Source organism: Chaetodon trifascialis, chromosome 10, assembly GCF_039877785.1.
Source record: "Chaetodon trifascialis isolate fChaTrf1 chromosome 10, fChaTrf1.hap1, whole genome shotgun sequence".
Classification (NCBI taxonomy): Eukaryota; Metazoa; Chordata; class Actinopteri; order Chaetodontiformes; family Chaetodontidae; genus Chaetodon; species Chaetodon trifascialis.
In genome coordinates, this window is record NC_092065.1 from 17,079,307 (window position 1) to 17,094,657 (window position 15,351).

Consider the following 15,351-nt stretch of genomic DNA (forward strand, 5'->3'; position numbering starts at 1 on the left):
AAAAAAGAAGAAGAAGTTGAAACAGGCCAAACCACTGGCCATAATGAGAAGTGTGTGACTTCAGTTCACCACTGATGGGCATATTAATCTTGGTGCAATAAAATCTGGTCAGGCATTCACAGTGGGACGGCACCAAATGCAGCTTAGGTCCCAAATTACACCCTGGAGGCACTTTACCCTTTAAAAAGCGGATGGGAAACTGCTGCAAAAAAATCAGAAAATAGCACCTGTGTTACAAATAGGCAGCAGACGGGCTGCAGGGAGGGCTAGAGGTGACTTAGCCCTAAGTGGTGCGGATTTGACGGTGTCAGAGAGCTGAGATCAGGTGCGCAGTGAGATCAGGAGTCGTCGGGTTTACCATTAGAGATGCAGTGATCTGGCCTGCACGGGGAGATGAGGGGAACTCTCAGAGATAATCATGCTAACACTGAACTCCCTCATTACCTCTGAGCCTGAGCTGTGGGCAGGAGTCCAAGTCTCGCTCTCTGTCTCTCTCTCACTCTCTCTCCCTCACACACACACACACACACACACACACACACACACACACACACACACACACACACACAGATGCTCAGAGCGAGAGTGAACAAAGACAGTATATAGACAGATAACTGGGATCTATAGAAAGAGGAAAGGCCATTAATGTCAACCTCTTGAGATGATGTGTGTGTGTCTATACATATGTATGTATAGACACATACACACATACACATAAGAACAATTTAATTAGTTTATTTGTTCAGCAACACCTCTTGTTTCCCTCCACATGACTCTGTTGAAGACGCTCGGAGAGAAACCTGACATACTTTCAGAAAGACTTCTCCCAGCTTCAGCCTATTATACAGTTCAACCCTGCTCAAAGTCACTTCAATTATCAACATGATACTGTTAGCGCCTCTGGTCCCAAGAGGTATTGTAATGGTACAAGGCTACAGATCAGATTTAGATCTCAGATCAAAGATGTTACATTTTGCCCAAACCCTAATTGGCGTCAAGCAAAAATAGAATGTTTGAACTCCCTCTGATTGTTTTCAGCGTAGGGCAACAGCGGATATAAAGGGTGACTAAGTTCAATAAAAATGCTTTTTTGACACATTTACTTCTGCATGGGTAGTGTTTTGTTTAATCTATCCGGTTTTGATTTGTAGCGACATGCTCTGCATTTTGCTGATGCGAACCAGAAAAGAACAGCAAAACAGGACAAACATGATTTGAGGAATTTGAAAACGAAAAAAAAAAAAAAAATCATCACCTTCCCACTTCCTTTATTGCTACAGGCTTGCAGTGCACAATGGCTGATCCAAACGGAAACATGATTTTATCTTTTTGGATAACAGCACTGGCGTTGACTTAGCTCAGTGTAACATCGCAATGTTATTTGGTGTCCTCTTCAAAGACAGCACATCTTGTAAATGTCACAGAGGGAAATACATAGTAGGAAAATAGTTAAACATATATGAATGCCAGCAAAAGTTCACACATAATGGAGCCTCTTTTGATTCTTCACTGCTGTCATTGCTGTTTGACGCTCACTGGGATTTGTGGGACGGATACCTAAGCTAATTGTCATCTGTCATTCCCTACTTAGGCACCTGTAGATCACCACATGCCAGCCGGTGAAAGCTATTTTAAGAGCTGATCAAAGTTTGATATGCTTGTGATGAGGTGAGGTCATCCATAGTTGTTAGTGAGGCTAAAATAAGCTGGCCCTAAATAGCGATCTTCCCTCAAACAGATGCAAAGTGTGGATTTTGTTTGCAAATTCCATGCTGAAAGAGGCCACCATGTTGGAAAAAAATTGTGACATTTGTAAATGTGTAACCCCAGTGACGGCATTTACTTACAGTCTTTTCAGGCACACAGTCACTAATGTTTTTCTTCCACGCGATTCCAACAAGTTTCAAAAAGGCAAAAGAAACAAATCCTCTCAGGGCTTCCTACCTAAACTGTCAGCACCTCGTTTATCATGATGAAATAAGGAAAACAAATGTTGTGCAACATTAGAACACAGGGGAAATTTTCTCTGAAGGTTAAACACTATTTTAAGAAGCTATATGAACAACGGCTTTAAGCAATTTAACATTCCCTCCATGGGCTTGTCAGTGTTTGAATCCATGCCCATGTATATGTCTCCTCACAAGTGTGTGCTTTTCTGCTTGAGTGAGCGTGTGTTTTGTGTGTTTGAGCGAGCAAGTGAGAGGGAATGGTGCCAATGGGGAATATAAAAGTTACATTCGGTGTTGTTAGTGTGTGGGTGTGCATTATGCAAATGCTTACCTGGTATGAGACTGGATAGGTAGCCAATTGGAGCAGGATAAGGAAGTTAGGAGGATAAAACACCCATTGTGGTGGGGCAACACCTAGCGTGTCTGCATGCTTTCTTCTGTTAATCCAGACATCTGGAGAGCAAAGAGACTCAGCTGCTCTCACCGTAAACACCGGTGCTCTAGAGTATTGGAATCTCCAGAAACCTGTATTGATTTCTTTTAAGCCTTGTTTTGAGTGGACCTACGTGAGACGTCTATCAGGCCAGGTCAGACCCCATTCTACTGCTCTGGTAGGCTGTCACACTGGTGCTGGGCAACCAGCAGTGCTTTTCAAGATGACTGAATGCTGTGTGATTGAGCTGAAGGCTGGTTTATTAGGCTCAGTGTGTTTTAAAGCTTTTTCCATTCTAAAACGGTACATTTTTTAACGTGTTTTCATCGGCCTCTTAATGTGTTCTGTTCATGGTGCCTGTGCAGGTATGGAAGTTCAGATGAAAAAAAAAATGGCTATAATGTTTTTATCTTAAAAAAACTTTCAATTTTTCATCTGGATTTTTTTCAGTGGGTTTAGACATCCTGCTATCCCACATGGATCTCGTCTTGTTGCAACAGTCTTCAGCTATGGAGTGATGCCACAGCCAAGATAGTAGCAGTATGAATATCTGTACAGTCACACTTAACAGCATTTGAGATTGTCAAGAATATTAGAGGCAGTAAAAAAGTGTAGAATTTTGGAAATGTAGCCTTGAATAGTGCAAATTAACCCATTTATCCTCAATTGATTTTTTCTTTCTCACATTTACTGTGTGAATATCAAATTGCCAGAAACATTGTGCATCCTGCTATCCACAATAATGAATTCACTTTAATATATTCCCCTGCCTTCGCAACTTTTCAGCCCACTTTCACACTGTCAACACTGCACCTCCTCTCTGTTTGAGCTGTTGGGAAACTGTGGAATCAGCCTTAGTTTCCATTATAGGTTAGTCTCAAAAACAATATGCACAGTGGATGGGTAGATAAGAAAATAAAGCAAAAATGGACCGGACTGAAACAATAAACTACCAACCCAATTAAGGTCAGCGCTGAGGCCATTATGTCTGAATTGAAACAAACAGTCTGAAGACAGTCGACACATTCGAACTCCTTCAGATAAGCCTCGCTTATCTCAGGCATATAAAGTGGAGAGATTTTCTGCTATGACCCAGGTAGCGGGATATTGATCCATTGACACTGTAATTATATTGCTCCCTGGTTTCTATGTCTTCATGTTTTTTGCATTGACATAATCTACTTTATGCCTTGTTCATAAGGCACCTGCTTGACAGGGGTAGAGGGGGGCGAGGGGTAACACGCAGCATGGCAGTTTGTCAACTAAGCAGGTAATCTACCTTTGCATGACGGCATGTGTCACCTGCTGTATCTGTCAGGGAAATCTCATTCAGGACGTTGACTTTTGGTTGTCATGAAGTGATTTGCCAGATCTTTGAGGAGATTCAGTGGCTTGCCTGTGTACCATAGATGTGTTTGGCTGGCAACACAGCATTTACAGTTGAAAGCGTAACAGGGCTTGCCGCAAATGTGTTTATAACCTACGATAAAGGTGTGACCAAACTTTTCCAGGCAACAGGTGAAGCACGGGTCACTGAGTCAAGAATTAGATTTATTGTGTGTTAATCACTTACTATGTTGACCTTTGACATATTTATTATGATATATAACTCAATACAATTTGGAAAAAAACGGTATTAATGTCACAAACACTTTTTTTTCCACATTTCTTATCTGAAACAGAGAATTAATGTCCAGTTTAAAGCTCATTTAAAAGAAATGAAGTTCACTTCCCAAAGCCATGAAGCTTTGTTAAAATGTTGCCATCTGTCTGAATGGTAATCATGTAATAATAGAACATTACTAAAGTAAAAGTCTGGCATTTTATGTCTCATTCAGAATAAATTTCCACGTAACTCACAAACAGCAACATAAAACTGGATATTGGCAGCGAACGGTGTCAGTGATGACTCAGCTATTGTGCATGTGCAACACTTCTCCACCTCTTGCCTGGCAAAACAGTGGAGCTGCTGAAATTCTGACAAGCTCTATTTACATGGGATGCAAATATACCTCTGGTCAAGTCTGAAACATGCCTTTTATTTACCTCTATATGTATATATAGCACTGAAAACTCTTAAACACTAACTGAAAATGGGAAGCATGACAAGGAGTGCACCCTATAATAACCACTCGATCAGCTCACAATGAAACAAGCAGTTGTAATTGTGAAAAAGCAGCGTGGAAAATGCAATCAAACAGCAGCAGATTCTGTTACTTAAGGCATTTTGAACATTTACTGAACCAAAGACACTACAAGCAATCCAAAACAAACATGATTACTGAACTGACAAACAAATGTAAATGTAAGTTAAACACTGTGTAACATGCAAATAAGCCTCCATTAAAGTACAAAACCCAACTGACACAAGTCAATGGACGGCTTACACAACCCATAAACTCCACTGGCATAGAATTCCTTTGTGTTAGTTTTTTTTTAGTGCCCTCCGATAGTTTATTGTGCATGGCTAGATGAAAAGATCAGAGTAAAAAACATCTATTTAAGCAGTTTGAACTCACGGTATGTAATTCATTATTTCATTTATGCAGCTAGGGGTCTCTCAAACAAAGCAACAACAAAACATGGAGTGTAGTGACATTGTGGAGTTGCAAGGAATCATGGGAGCTGTTGTCTTCGTTGTTGAACAATCATCATCGCCGTATATAGAGTGGCTAGCTGGCTGGTTCACTGACATCCTTCCTCACTCTCTAACACATCATCCGGTGTTTTGTGTGTTTCCGTGGAAGTTACAGCAACTAGAGGGGGTAACAGCAAGAAAAGTGTAATAATACAGAAAACACGGGTTGAAAAGCTACTTAACAGACCACAGCTTATTTCAGTGACAAAGGCAATGCATTTCCTGTGGCTGCCCCCCCCCCCTCATTTTGTCTCTTAATATGAAGCAGCGGTGGTAGGATTTTCAGCATTTGCATAACAGAAACTCTATACAACGCGGTGTAAACACAGCGAACAGTGAACAGTGAGGCTATCAGATAAAATTGTGCTTGATTGCATGCATGCACCATTCTCCTGCGAATCCCTCATTCTGAATCTAAACTTTTACATAAAGAGCTAATCACTGAATGTAAATACATTGAATGGCTATCGTAAAAGAGAAAAATACCAACCATAAACAGCATCAAAGATGGAGTTTGAAACTCATTAATAAAATGTACTTTAATATCCAAAAACAAACAACACATTACTATATTTTATGTAGTCAGTATTATATAATTCTTTAATATGCTCGAACTAAAATCACAATGTTTCCATTAAACTATTTGAAGTATAGTTGCTTTGTGTGTTGTTGGATGCCCTAAAGCAGTAACGATTATTGTTTCCTTTTTCAATCTTATCCATACAGTAGATCAGCCCCCTCCTGCCTCAGCCCCTGGGCCATGGTACATCAGAGTGCAGCAGCTACAGTATGAGTGTAATTCCATCCACCACCCTGGACAGCCAGCTGACCGCTACCTGGGGGCCTTCAAACTCCTACCCTGATGGTAAGGTTCATAACCCCACTAATACACTCATAATGAGCCCTATTGTATACCTTCCTGGTATTATTTTTGCACTCTTCACTGACGTAATTCTGTTAATTAAATTGTCTGAAAATGCTTCAAGACAATATGCCATTTTTTTCTGCTGAGGGATTCTGATTGCTCTATATTCAACAATTCAGTTCTCTCCCTGGTTATAAAACTGCAGTGCAAAATGAAAATCATTCAACAATTATATACTGATGTATCGCTCACCTGGTGAGCCCACAGCTCTGAAACACAAAGCATAAATTAGGGATTCCCGACTGAGAAGTAGCTCAGCAGCTCTTTCAGCAAACGGCTCGGCAGATTAATTATTGACAAATACCTCCAGTAAAGGAATTCATGTTTCCCTCATCAGATGCATATTCATCCACCAACAAAATGAATTCACTTATGCAGATAAATGCAGTTTTTATGGTATTTTCTCAAGCAACCACTGATGTTTATCCACAGTTCCAATTGTGATGCCTGGTTATACAAACCGCATGTGGCCTCGTGACTCCCAGCCTCAGTTCTGGACTAAGTATCAGGTGTGGGAGTGGCTGCAACAGGTCATGGACATGCACCAGATTGATGCCTCCAGCTTTCCCTTTCAAAACTTTGATATGGACGGCCATCAGCTCTGCAGCCTGAGCTACCAGGACTTCATCCGTGCTGCTGGCAGCGTGGGACCCATTCTCTTCCACAGCATCACAGAGCTCAAGTGGGGCGGTGCGTATGAAAGTCTGTGAGGGGGGCTGATGGCGGGGGGGGGGAAGGAAGATGATTAGTCCCAATAAAAAAGAAGCTGTCTGATTTTATATGGGTCTGGTACAGAGTCGTGCTGAAGTGCTGCTGATAAGGGATCACAGCGCTGGTCGGGGGTCACACTGCATGGTGCTGTGGAGGGGCAAAGGACTGCTTAAAGCGAGGGATATGATGGATTCTGCTCTTTGTTCTTGCTAGAGTGGGTCTCTTAACAAAGCACAGAGGGGATAAGAAGCTGATAAACAAGCTCAAACACTGTTTCTGAATAAGAGTTTGGGGGTTGTTGTAAAGACACTGGAGTTCATAGGCTTTAGGTTTCACTTGTGCTTTTGGCTGTGACTCTCACATGAAGAACGTGACTTGCACGAAATTAAAGTAATGACATGACCTAAGTTCTTGCCTGCCATTATGTGGTTAACGGCTTTTAAAAACAACAGTTATGACGGGAGACCAGGCCAAACAAGTTTAACCTCAGTTCATTCCAACACTCCACCGACACTAAACAAACTATCAGCGCAATGCTGCGTGTCCCTGCTACCTATAAGACAAGACACCAGCTCAGCTTATCAGGATAAGGTGTTAGACTTTCAAACATTCAATGTTATTGTTAAACTGACTGTGATATCATTGCCACAAACAACCTGAGTTGATAGGGGTAAGACTGTTACTGGTTATCCTAATTTTTGATTAGATTTCCCAAGATGCTATTTTTCAATTCATATTTCACTTCTTTTAGTGTCTGCTATTATGGAAATAGTAAACGTTTTGGCTCTGTGCTGAAAACCATCCTGTTTAGGGGGTACTGTAAAACACTATCTGCATATGCCATAAAGCAATGCACTACTGTGTCCTACTAAATCTGAAGCCTCACAGTGTAACATGGAATATAGGGCCCTAAAGTGGCTTTCAGTACTCAGAGCAAGGATTTAGTTCAAAGCTGTCTGGTGTCAAGGTGAATAGCCAATCTTTAAATATGACACAATGCTGACACATTGATTTCTCAGATTTGTGCTAAGAATTCACTTCCTTCTTCCTTTTTATCCCTGCACAGGACAGTACCATGTGGAAATAGGGCCGCTGGAACTCAAACCAGAATGTAAGTCAGGAAAGAAAGAAAAATAATGCTGCCACAGATTGCCCACTTGGCCACAGTTGTTCAGATAAATCAGGTTAATCATTACAAGTCTGCTTCTGTTTTCCTTTTTTGTCCCTTCACAGTAGACTTCTCCTGTCCATTTCCAGACGTCAGCTATCCACCTGGAGGTACTGTGAATATGTCTGCCTGCTGCATCAGTTCTACTAATGCTTCATTTCAGCTGAATCATGTTAAAAAATAAAATGAAATGTTAACTTTGACTTTGTTGCCTCTCTTAACTTAGAAATCTACGATCCCTCGATTCACCCCCTCGCACCTGTGGCCTCTCCATCCCCGTCTAGCCCTGGTGAGGAATCCATAAAACGCACAACATACCACGTCCTGACACCTTCTGTTTTATAATGAGACCAGTAAATAAGAACAAATGGATAAAAGGATTCAAGCATAATAATTTGATTTACTTCTCTCAGATATCAAAAGGTCATTCAATCGTCCTCATCAGGTCAAAAAGCACAGTGAGTAATCAACGCATCCTTGCCTATTATTGGATCAGATATGTCAGCATGGGTTTATTCCTACCACTGAACCGACTGCCTTTCCCCTCAGACCCAAGGGGGACCCATTTGTGGGAGTTCATCAGGGACATTCTGCTGAACCCAGAGCGAAACCCAGGGCTGATCAAGTGGGAGGATCGGACAGAGGGCGTTTTCCGCTTCCTCAAGTCAGAGGCGGTGGCGCAGTTATGGGGCAAGAAGAAGAATAACAGCAGCATGACCTACGAGAAACTAAGCCGGGCAATGAGGTACGCCTACGCAGCTATCATACATGTGGTGACAGACTGCAAGTTATCAATCACTGGAAATAAAACATGCTGCAGATACTGAATTTGAGATCTGATAGCGAAGACAGGCCTGATGTTTTTCTGCTCACTGATTTTCGTTGAATGTCATGTTATCATGTAGGTTGTTACTTAGCTTTTTCTTCAGGTGACTTTCCCCTCAGAAGGAGTGAAAACTGTCTGCAGGAATAAGATTCCTGCACGTTCAATCCGGTCTACATCCTACATGAACACAGGGGTGTTCTTTAGTTTGGCATTAGCTTGTAAAATCTGTGATGAGGAAGAAATTTCACAGCGCTTTGTTCCTAATCCAATTTACTTAAGCATCTCATAATGCTGTTGCTGCTGAAAAGAACATACTGTAATGACCACGAAATGCACTTTGGAACAACTTCAGACGCTTATAGGTGACATCATTAAGATTTACGCATCTAAAACCAGTGAACTCAAGCCTTTAAGACACATATTTACCATTTCCTATCGCTGATTACCCCGAATGCACTCATTCTTTGAACAGCTACACGTTTTCACTTTTTTCCTAAGTGAACTGAAATGGCCCTCTCCACAGAAAATCTTCCTGGCTCCTGCAACAGTCACAGCTTTACATTCAAATGAGCTAATCTAATGAGCTTAATTTCATTGTAGTGCAAACCACTGGGAACTACAAAATGTGCCTGCAGGTATTGTCACTGTGACTGCAAAGCCGATTTTCTTTTTACTGTGGCGCAGCAGAGGAATTTGCAGCTTGATGGCATCACCAAACATATTGATGCTCTGTGTTAGGAGTAACAAAAGCAAAGGCGACGTCTAATCTAACTTACATCTTCTTGCATTTGATCTCATGTGATTGGACTGAGAGGACATTTTAGATATATTTGGACGAAAAAAGGGATGAGAGACTGAGGCAGCTTGTAACTCTGCAGACTAAGCTATCTGTCATCCAACTGATGGAGACATTGACAGATAAAAAGGAGTAATTAATAGCTCCACCCTCATACTATCATAATGTTTTAGGGTGGAGCTATCTGATAAAAGCATTAAATAACAGCCATAATCCAATATGCTTATGATGATATGATAATCAGTTCATTTGGATCACACAAATTATGCATGTTATAGTGGTGGAAAATAAAAAGAATTTTACACGATGATAATCAGATGAGAGATAATAAGGCTGCTGAAACTCCATTTTGCTATGGTTTATAAATCCTATGGAAAAGACAAAAACCAGTAAGGCATGAGCCTTTTGCAAACATTACTCAAACCGGAGGAGAAGGTGCATTTGTTAGGGACTGCTTTTAGCTGTGGATTCGGCCTGTTAATGAGTAGTTATGCCACCGGTGCTTTGTATGTGGGACCCACGTTGGTTGGATACACAGACAGTACTTGTTAGTAGGATCGATTCACCACGTTTATCCTCAAATGATTGAATGTGCAGGTCCACAAATCAGAATCAGATTCAGAATTGGCTTCACTGGCCAAGTATGTGTGCACATACAAGAAGTTTTACTCTGGTTTAAGACAAAAAATGCATCAGACTATATCACAAAGCTTCATAGTGTGCGGTATTTTTTATATATTTATGATTTCAAACAGGTTTTAGATAATCTGCAGTGAAGTCATTTTGAACTGAATTCACCAGTCGGCTCGTGTGTCCTCTGTTCCAGATATTACTACAAAAGAGAAATCCTAGAGCGAGTAGACGGGCGCAGACTCGTTTACAAGTTTGGAAGGAATGCACGAGGATGGAGGGAGTCCGAGAAGTGACAGTTTCACTAATTTATGTCCTCTTTGATGTTGTATGCAAATGTGAAGTTTCACTGTGCTTTCCACTGACTGTTTTTGATAAAGATTTGTTTGAACTGTTTACACATTGTTGATAATTGTATGTTCGCCTCATTGTGTGTTTTCCCTTTAAATTCCTCCCTTTGTTGTGACACTGCACTGAGATTTCTTTACTGTGCCTTATTAAAAACGTGCTTATTACGCCAGCATGAGAGCAGCCAAACCCGTGTTTACATGAGAACCCACTGCAGATAAGAATATCAAACCCCACCAGCTAACATAAAACATTGTGAATCCCGCTGTTCTATTTTTTCAAACGCTTTCTGCGAGTCCCAAAGGAGCACATGTTGCAAGCACTCAAAACACATGTGGCAAACAGAAATGCATGTATGTTGAGTGTTTTGACATTAATACTGTGAAGTGTCCTTTGGGAAGGATGCTTGATCACTGCAGAGAAACTTCATGAGATAGTAAAGAAGTGCAGCACAGTGCAGCCGTGAAGTGCAAGAATACACGAATGAGCGATAAATTATCTGTATGTTTACTTTGTATTCACTGAGCTGTAAAGAAAGCGTGTAAATGTTGATGTTTGATGCAAATAAAGCTTGTCGTTTTTATTTCATGAACGTTGTTTTTCAGAACTTCCCGTGTACAGTTTGAGCGTCATTGTGTCAGTCAAGGGGAGGACAAGCCCCATGAGTTCTTTTATGAGACAAAGGATAATTATTCTGATCAATCATAGCAGTCAGCACTTTGAGTCTGATCCACCAACCAAATTGCAGCTCCTCTTGCCCACACTTAATCAATATTGTCTATCCGCAGACTTTGATCTGCAGTTGTAAGCCTTGTTCGCACTCAATCTACCACAAGCTCGACTTCGAGATAGCGCAGGTCATTTCTGTTTTATCACCACAATGTGAAATGCCACACGGTTAAGTGCGAGGTGTGTGCCACAGCTGCCACGCTGGTTCCTGCAGGTAGCAGACGAATGACTCATTGGCCCAGATGGCCAATAAGATAAAAGCAGTGTCAATAAAGGGCTCCTTTCTTCAGCCTGTGTCCACAAGCAAATCCCTGTCTAATCTTCACTCCAATTTATCTGCCTTTTATAGTCCTCTTTTACATACGGTGGCATTGACTGACATCACGCTCTGTTATTATCTTTCCCGACGGCTTCCAAAACTTGCTGCATCCCGTTCAGTTTTGCCGCTCTGCTCTCACACACATCAGTGTCACTCACTACAACCGCCACGATACGAGCTGAAAAGAATGACATTATCAAGAGTTATGTCAAGAACAATCGTGTCGCATCAGATCTGATGGAATCTGTAAACAATTAGCAGAGCATTGCTTCCCAGCAGCAGGAAACAGCCTCTGATTAGAGGAGTTTGCTGTGATTTGGTGATTGGATGAATCAGATGATATAACCAGTGACTGTTCCTGATTGATTGTGTTAATAGCTACTGATTGCAATATTGTTATATTACATTAGCAAAAGCAAGCAAAGCGATTCGAGCTGAAGTGCCATCATATTCCATTGTTTAGACTCTGTGATGTGACATTTTTACATGGAGCAATCACACTTTGCTTTTTCTTGAGAGGAGCACTTGTCATGACCCATATTGTGCACCTTAAATTTGAAATGGATAGAAAATCAAACACAGCTGTGATTAACGCTGCACTCATTATAAGATGCATATGTTTTGAATCCTGAAATGTTGACAGGAAGTAGGCTTTAATGGCTGTGAAGCAAAGTGGAGGAGGATATATTCAGATCCTTTACTTTAGTAAAAATACTTCGAAAAGTAAAAGCACTACTCATTATGTGATAAGATTTTGTATTATTTTATATTTTTGTCTTATTATTTATCTTCATGTCTTATAAACTCTTCATATGTTTTGTGTTTAAAAATCTGAAGTTATAATGTAACCAGTAACTAAAGCTGTCAGATAAATGCAGTGGAGTGAAAGGTGTGATATTTTCCTCTGAGGTGCAGAGGAGTAGAAGTAGAGAGTAAAAAGAAAAGAAAAGTATAAGTACCTCAAATTTGTACCTAAGTAAATATACTTTGTCACATCCCACCTTGCAAAGTGTAACTGTTAAGCAGCTACAAACAAATGAGGCAAAGCATTGTGAATAGGATTTGTGTATTATTTATCGTTTACCTCAAATGCCTCATTGCATTCAATTACCATACCATTAAGACTTTATGGCTTGCACATGAACATTAAAACAGCACAATAGGATGAACTGGGAAATGAATAAAGGTCCATTTTATCATCAGAGGCACAGAAGAAAAATCTTCTTAAATATGGCCTCGCTTTCACGTCTGAATGATGTGCTGTGAGCAGTGATATCGGGACGTGTTTGATGTAACTGAGTGAAGATAAGTGAACAGTTAGGCAAATCTAACCTCTGCAGCACAAAGAGACAGGAGCTTGATTTTCCTAACAGACCACCGGCCTGTGAATGCAAACTGAGGCTTTACATACCCTCAGTGTGTGAGGAGCCACTGACGGTCACTGACATCTGATTCAAATCAGATCTCGCACACACACAGTGCTATATGTGAGGGGATCTGTGTGTGACTCACTGCGGCCTATCACTTCATCGTTTCTGAGAACCAACTGTAAGTGAGAGAAGATGCATTGTTCTCAGAAAAATTGGGAAAGCACCGTGAAACCAGCGTAACAAGTCTTTAGTTGTAGGGCGCTTGTGGCTGGCACTGATGGCATGAAGGCAAACATGCACCCAAACCGGTTGTAATAGATCTGGGAAGGAAGAAAAACACACAGATGCTGTTGAGAAGAGCTATTTAATCCATGAGTCTCACTTAGGCAGTGAGTGTTTTTGTTGCACATCAGCTATTATGGTAAGGAAGGTGCAGACAGCTGTCTAGGAAGATGTGTGTACACGTAAAAGCTATTTTCCTGTGCTGTGTTACAGGAGGCTGCACAGATGAAACAATGGCTGCCTTTGTTTTGGGCAAAAACAATATGCAATATCTGTCCACAAGTGCCTTTATCTTTTATTGTCAGAAAATAATTTTCAGATTTGAATGAGCCACGCAAGAGCTATTTTATTATTTAAAAAGGGAGTGCATTAATTCAATCAGATATATGCTGGAGGAAGAACAGGGAAGTGATGAAAGATAGCCTGAGCACGGGCATAAAGACAGCCAGCTGGGATTTTGTGTCTGTGTCCCGTGCCTGCTCAGTGGGGCTATTGTGTTCTTTCAGCAGATACACATCCTCAGTTTATCAGGCCCCCTTATCATTGTCTCTTCACACTCAAATGGACCTGTGAGGCACTCAGCCCAAACTGTGAGTTGGGCAGATTATAGCAGCGTCACAAATGCAGATTCACTTTTTGTGGGTATTGCGTTGCAGTTCACTGCCCAGTTAGAAATAACACGCAAGTTTATGATCCTATGAAAGAAAAAGAAACATATGAGTGAAGGTGGGATTAGAAAAAGGCCCAAAGTGGAAATGCACTGGTGATGAAGGTGAAAGAGTTAAGAATCAAACAGCTCCCCCTGCATTTACACAAAAACCAACCCTGAAGTCACAGCGCTCACATAACCAACTGACACTGAAGCGTGGTTTCCAGCCAGCTCTTTTCTGCATTTTTGATGAGACAAAAACATGAGGAAGTGTTGCGATGCAAAGATATCTTGCTATGCCAGCCTGTTGTGAAGCCAGTTTCCTGCTCGGATTTTCAGACTTTCCATTAATCTTTGTTTCCCCGTGTACTTTTGACCAATACCCCACTCAATTTCCTCGTTTTCATGCACAAACATCACAAAAAAACCCAAAATGTACATATATGCATACACAGTATATATATACATTCACATGGATACTTTCATTTTGTCAAATGTGTCTTTTTTTATACAAATGTGAAGTTTAAAAACATGTGGTTCTGTTCTGAAATATTTTATGTGAAAAAAATGTCACTTTTGTATTCAATGTACTGTAATTAAGTGAAATTCATACTTAGAAACATCACATTTATGTCATATCATTAAATCATATTTCATTCTTCTGCAAGTGAAAAGATAGTAAATTATATTGTTTGTGAATTCTATGTCAGATTTGTTTCTTGCGTTTTCATGTGTCAGATGGATATGAAGATAGAGTGCAACATTTAGGCAACATAAATCATTCCTACATTTTGCTGATGAAGATTTGCCCCCTGTCATTGTTCTTGAGCCAAGAAATAAACTCTCCCCCACCCAGACACACTCATAGATTGTTTTGCGTCTTATTTTCTTTTCCTTTTTTCCCCATCAAAGTGGTATTTCATATAGTCATTCATGGATATAGTCATTCAACGCAAATTTTGATTAAAAAAATTGAATTGAGACGAGAATAGAGGGCTTGCATAATTTCATTTTGTTTATATCTGTTGATCGAGTGGATTTAAAAAAAAAGATTTTGTTCTGGATAATCAACAGCAGGGCATCAGTGCCCAATACATGGGAATATATAAAGGTGCATATTACAATTATGTATATGGATTATATACATTCTAATTCAAGTTTTGTCTTCATCAACACTGGGATCCCTGGTGATTTATTATGAACATCAGCCCTTTCCCCCCTCAAAGAATGTTCTGAAATTAATTTAAATTTACATCACGAGTGTTTTCTACAGGAGCCTTTACCAATCTTCCCAGCAGGGGGCAGTAAATCACTTAGCACTGGAGAATTCGACCAGTTAACACAGCAGAACAACAGTATTAAGCACCCCCAAGGACCCAAAAGACTTACTTCTTTATAGCCTGCTCGTTTAATACTAAATAAATCAACAGTGTACTTCCTGTGTAAATTAAATAGGCCACAAGTCATGGGAGATGTTTAACTGTTTTCTGGAGTTGATATTTCTCATAAAACGAATTCTTAATTTTAAAACTGTTCTCCTTCCCGTCCCCGCTGTTTTACCGTCAGGCATTTGCATGG

General features: G+C 40.5%; 1 protein-coding gene across 4 annotated transcripts; it reads left to right on the forward strand.

The window, feature by feature from the left end:
• The first annotated feature begins 2,362 nt into the window (after positions 1–2,362).
• On the forward strand, positions 2,363–10,863 carry ehf (ets homologous factor). 4 transcript variants are annotated; one of them, XM_070972522.1, is made up of 9 exons: positions 2,363–2,560; positions 5,747–5,885; positions 6,378–6,635; positions 7,723–7,767; positions 7,890–7,934; positions 8,051–8,113; positions 8,238–8,282; positions 8,374–8,569; positions 10,273–10,863. In XM_070972522.1, exons 2-9 carry the CDS (start codon positions 5,810–5,812, stop codon positions 10,370–10,372), a joined length of 828 nt encoding a protein of 275 aa, XP_070828623.1. In that variant the 5' UTR covers positions 2,363–2,560; positions 5,747–5,809; the 3' UTR covers positions 10,373–10,863. The 4 variants fall into 4 exon arrangements, with proteins under 4 accessions (XP_070828623.1, XP_070828625.1, XP_070828624.1 ...); XM_070972524.1 differs by having other exon boundaries at positions 5,750–5,885; XM_070972523.1 differs by having other exon boundaries at positions 2,363–2,536.
• Positions 10,864–15,351: the final 4,488 nt, after the last annotated feature.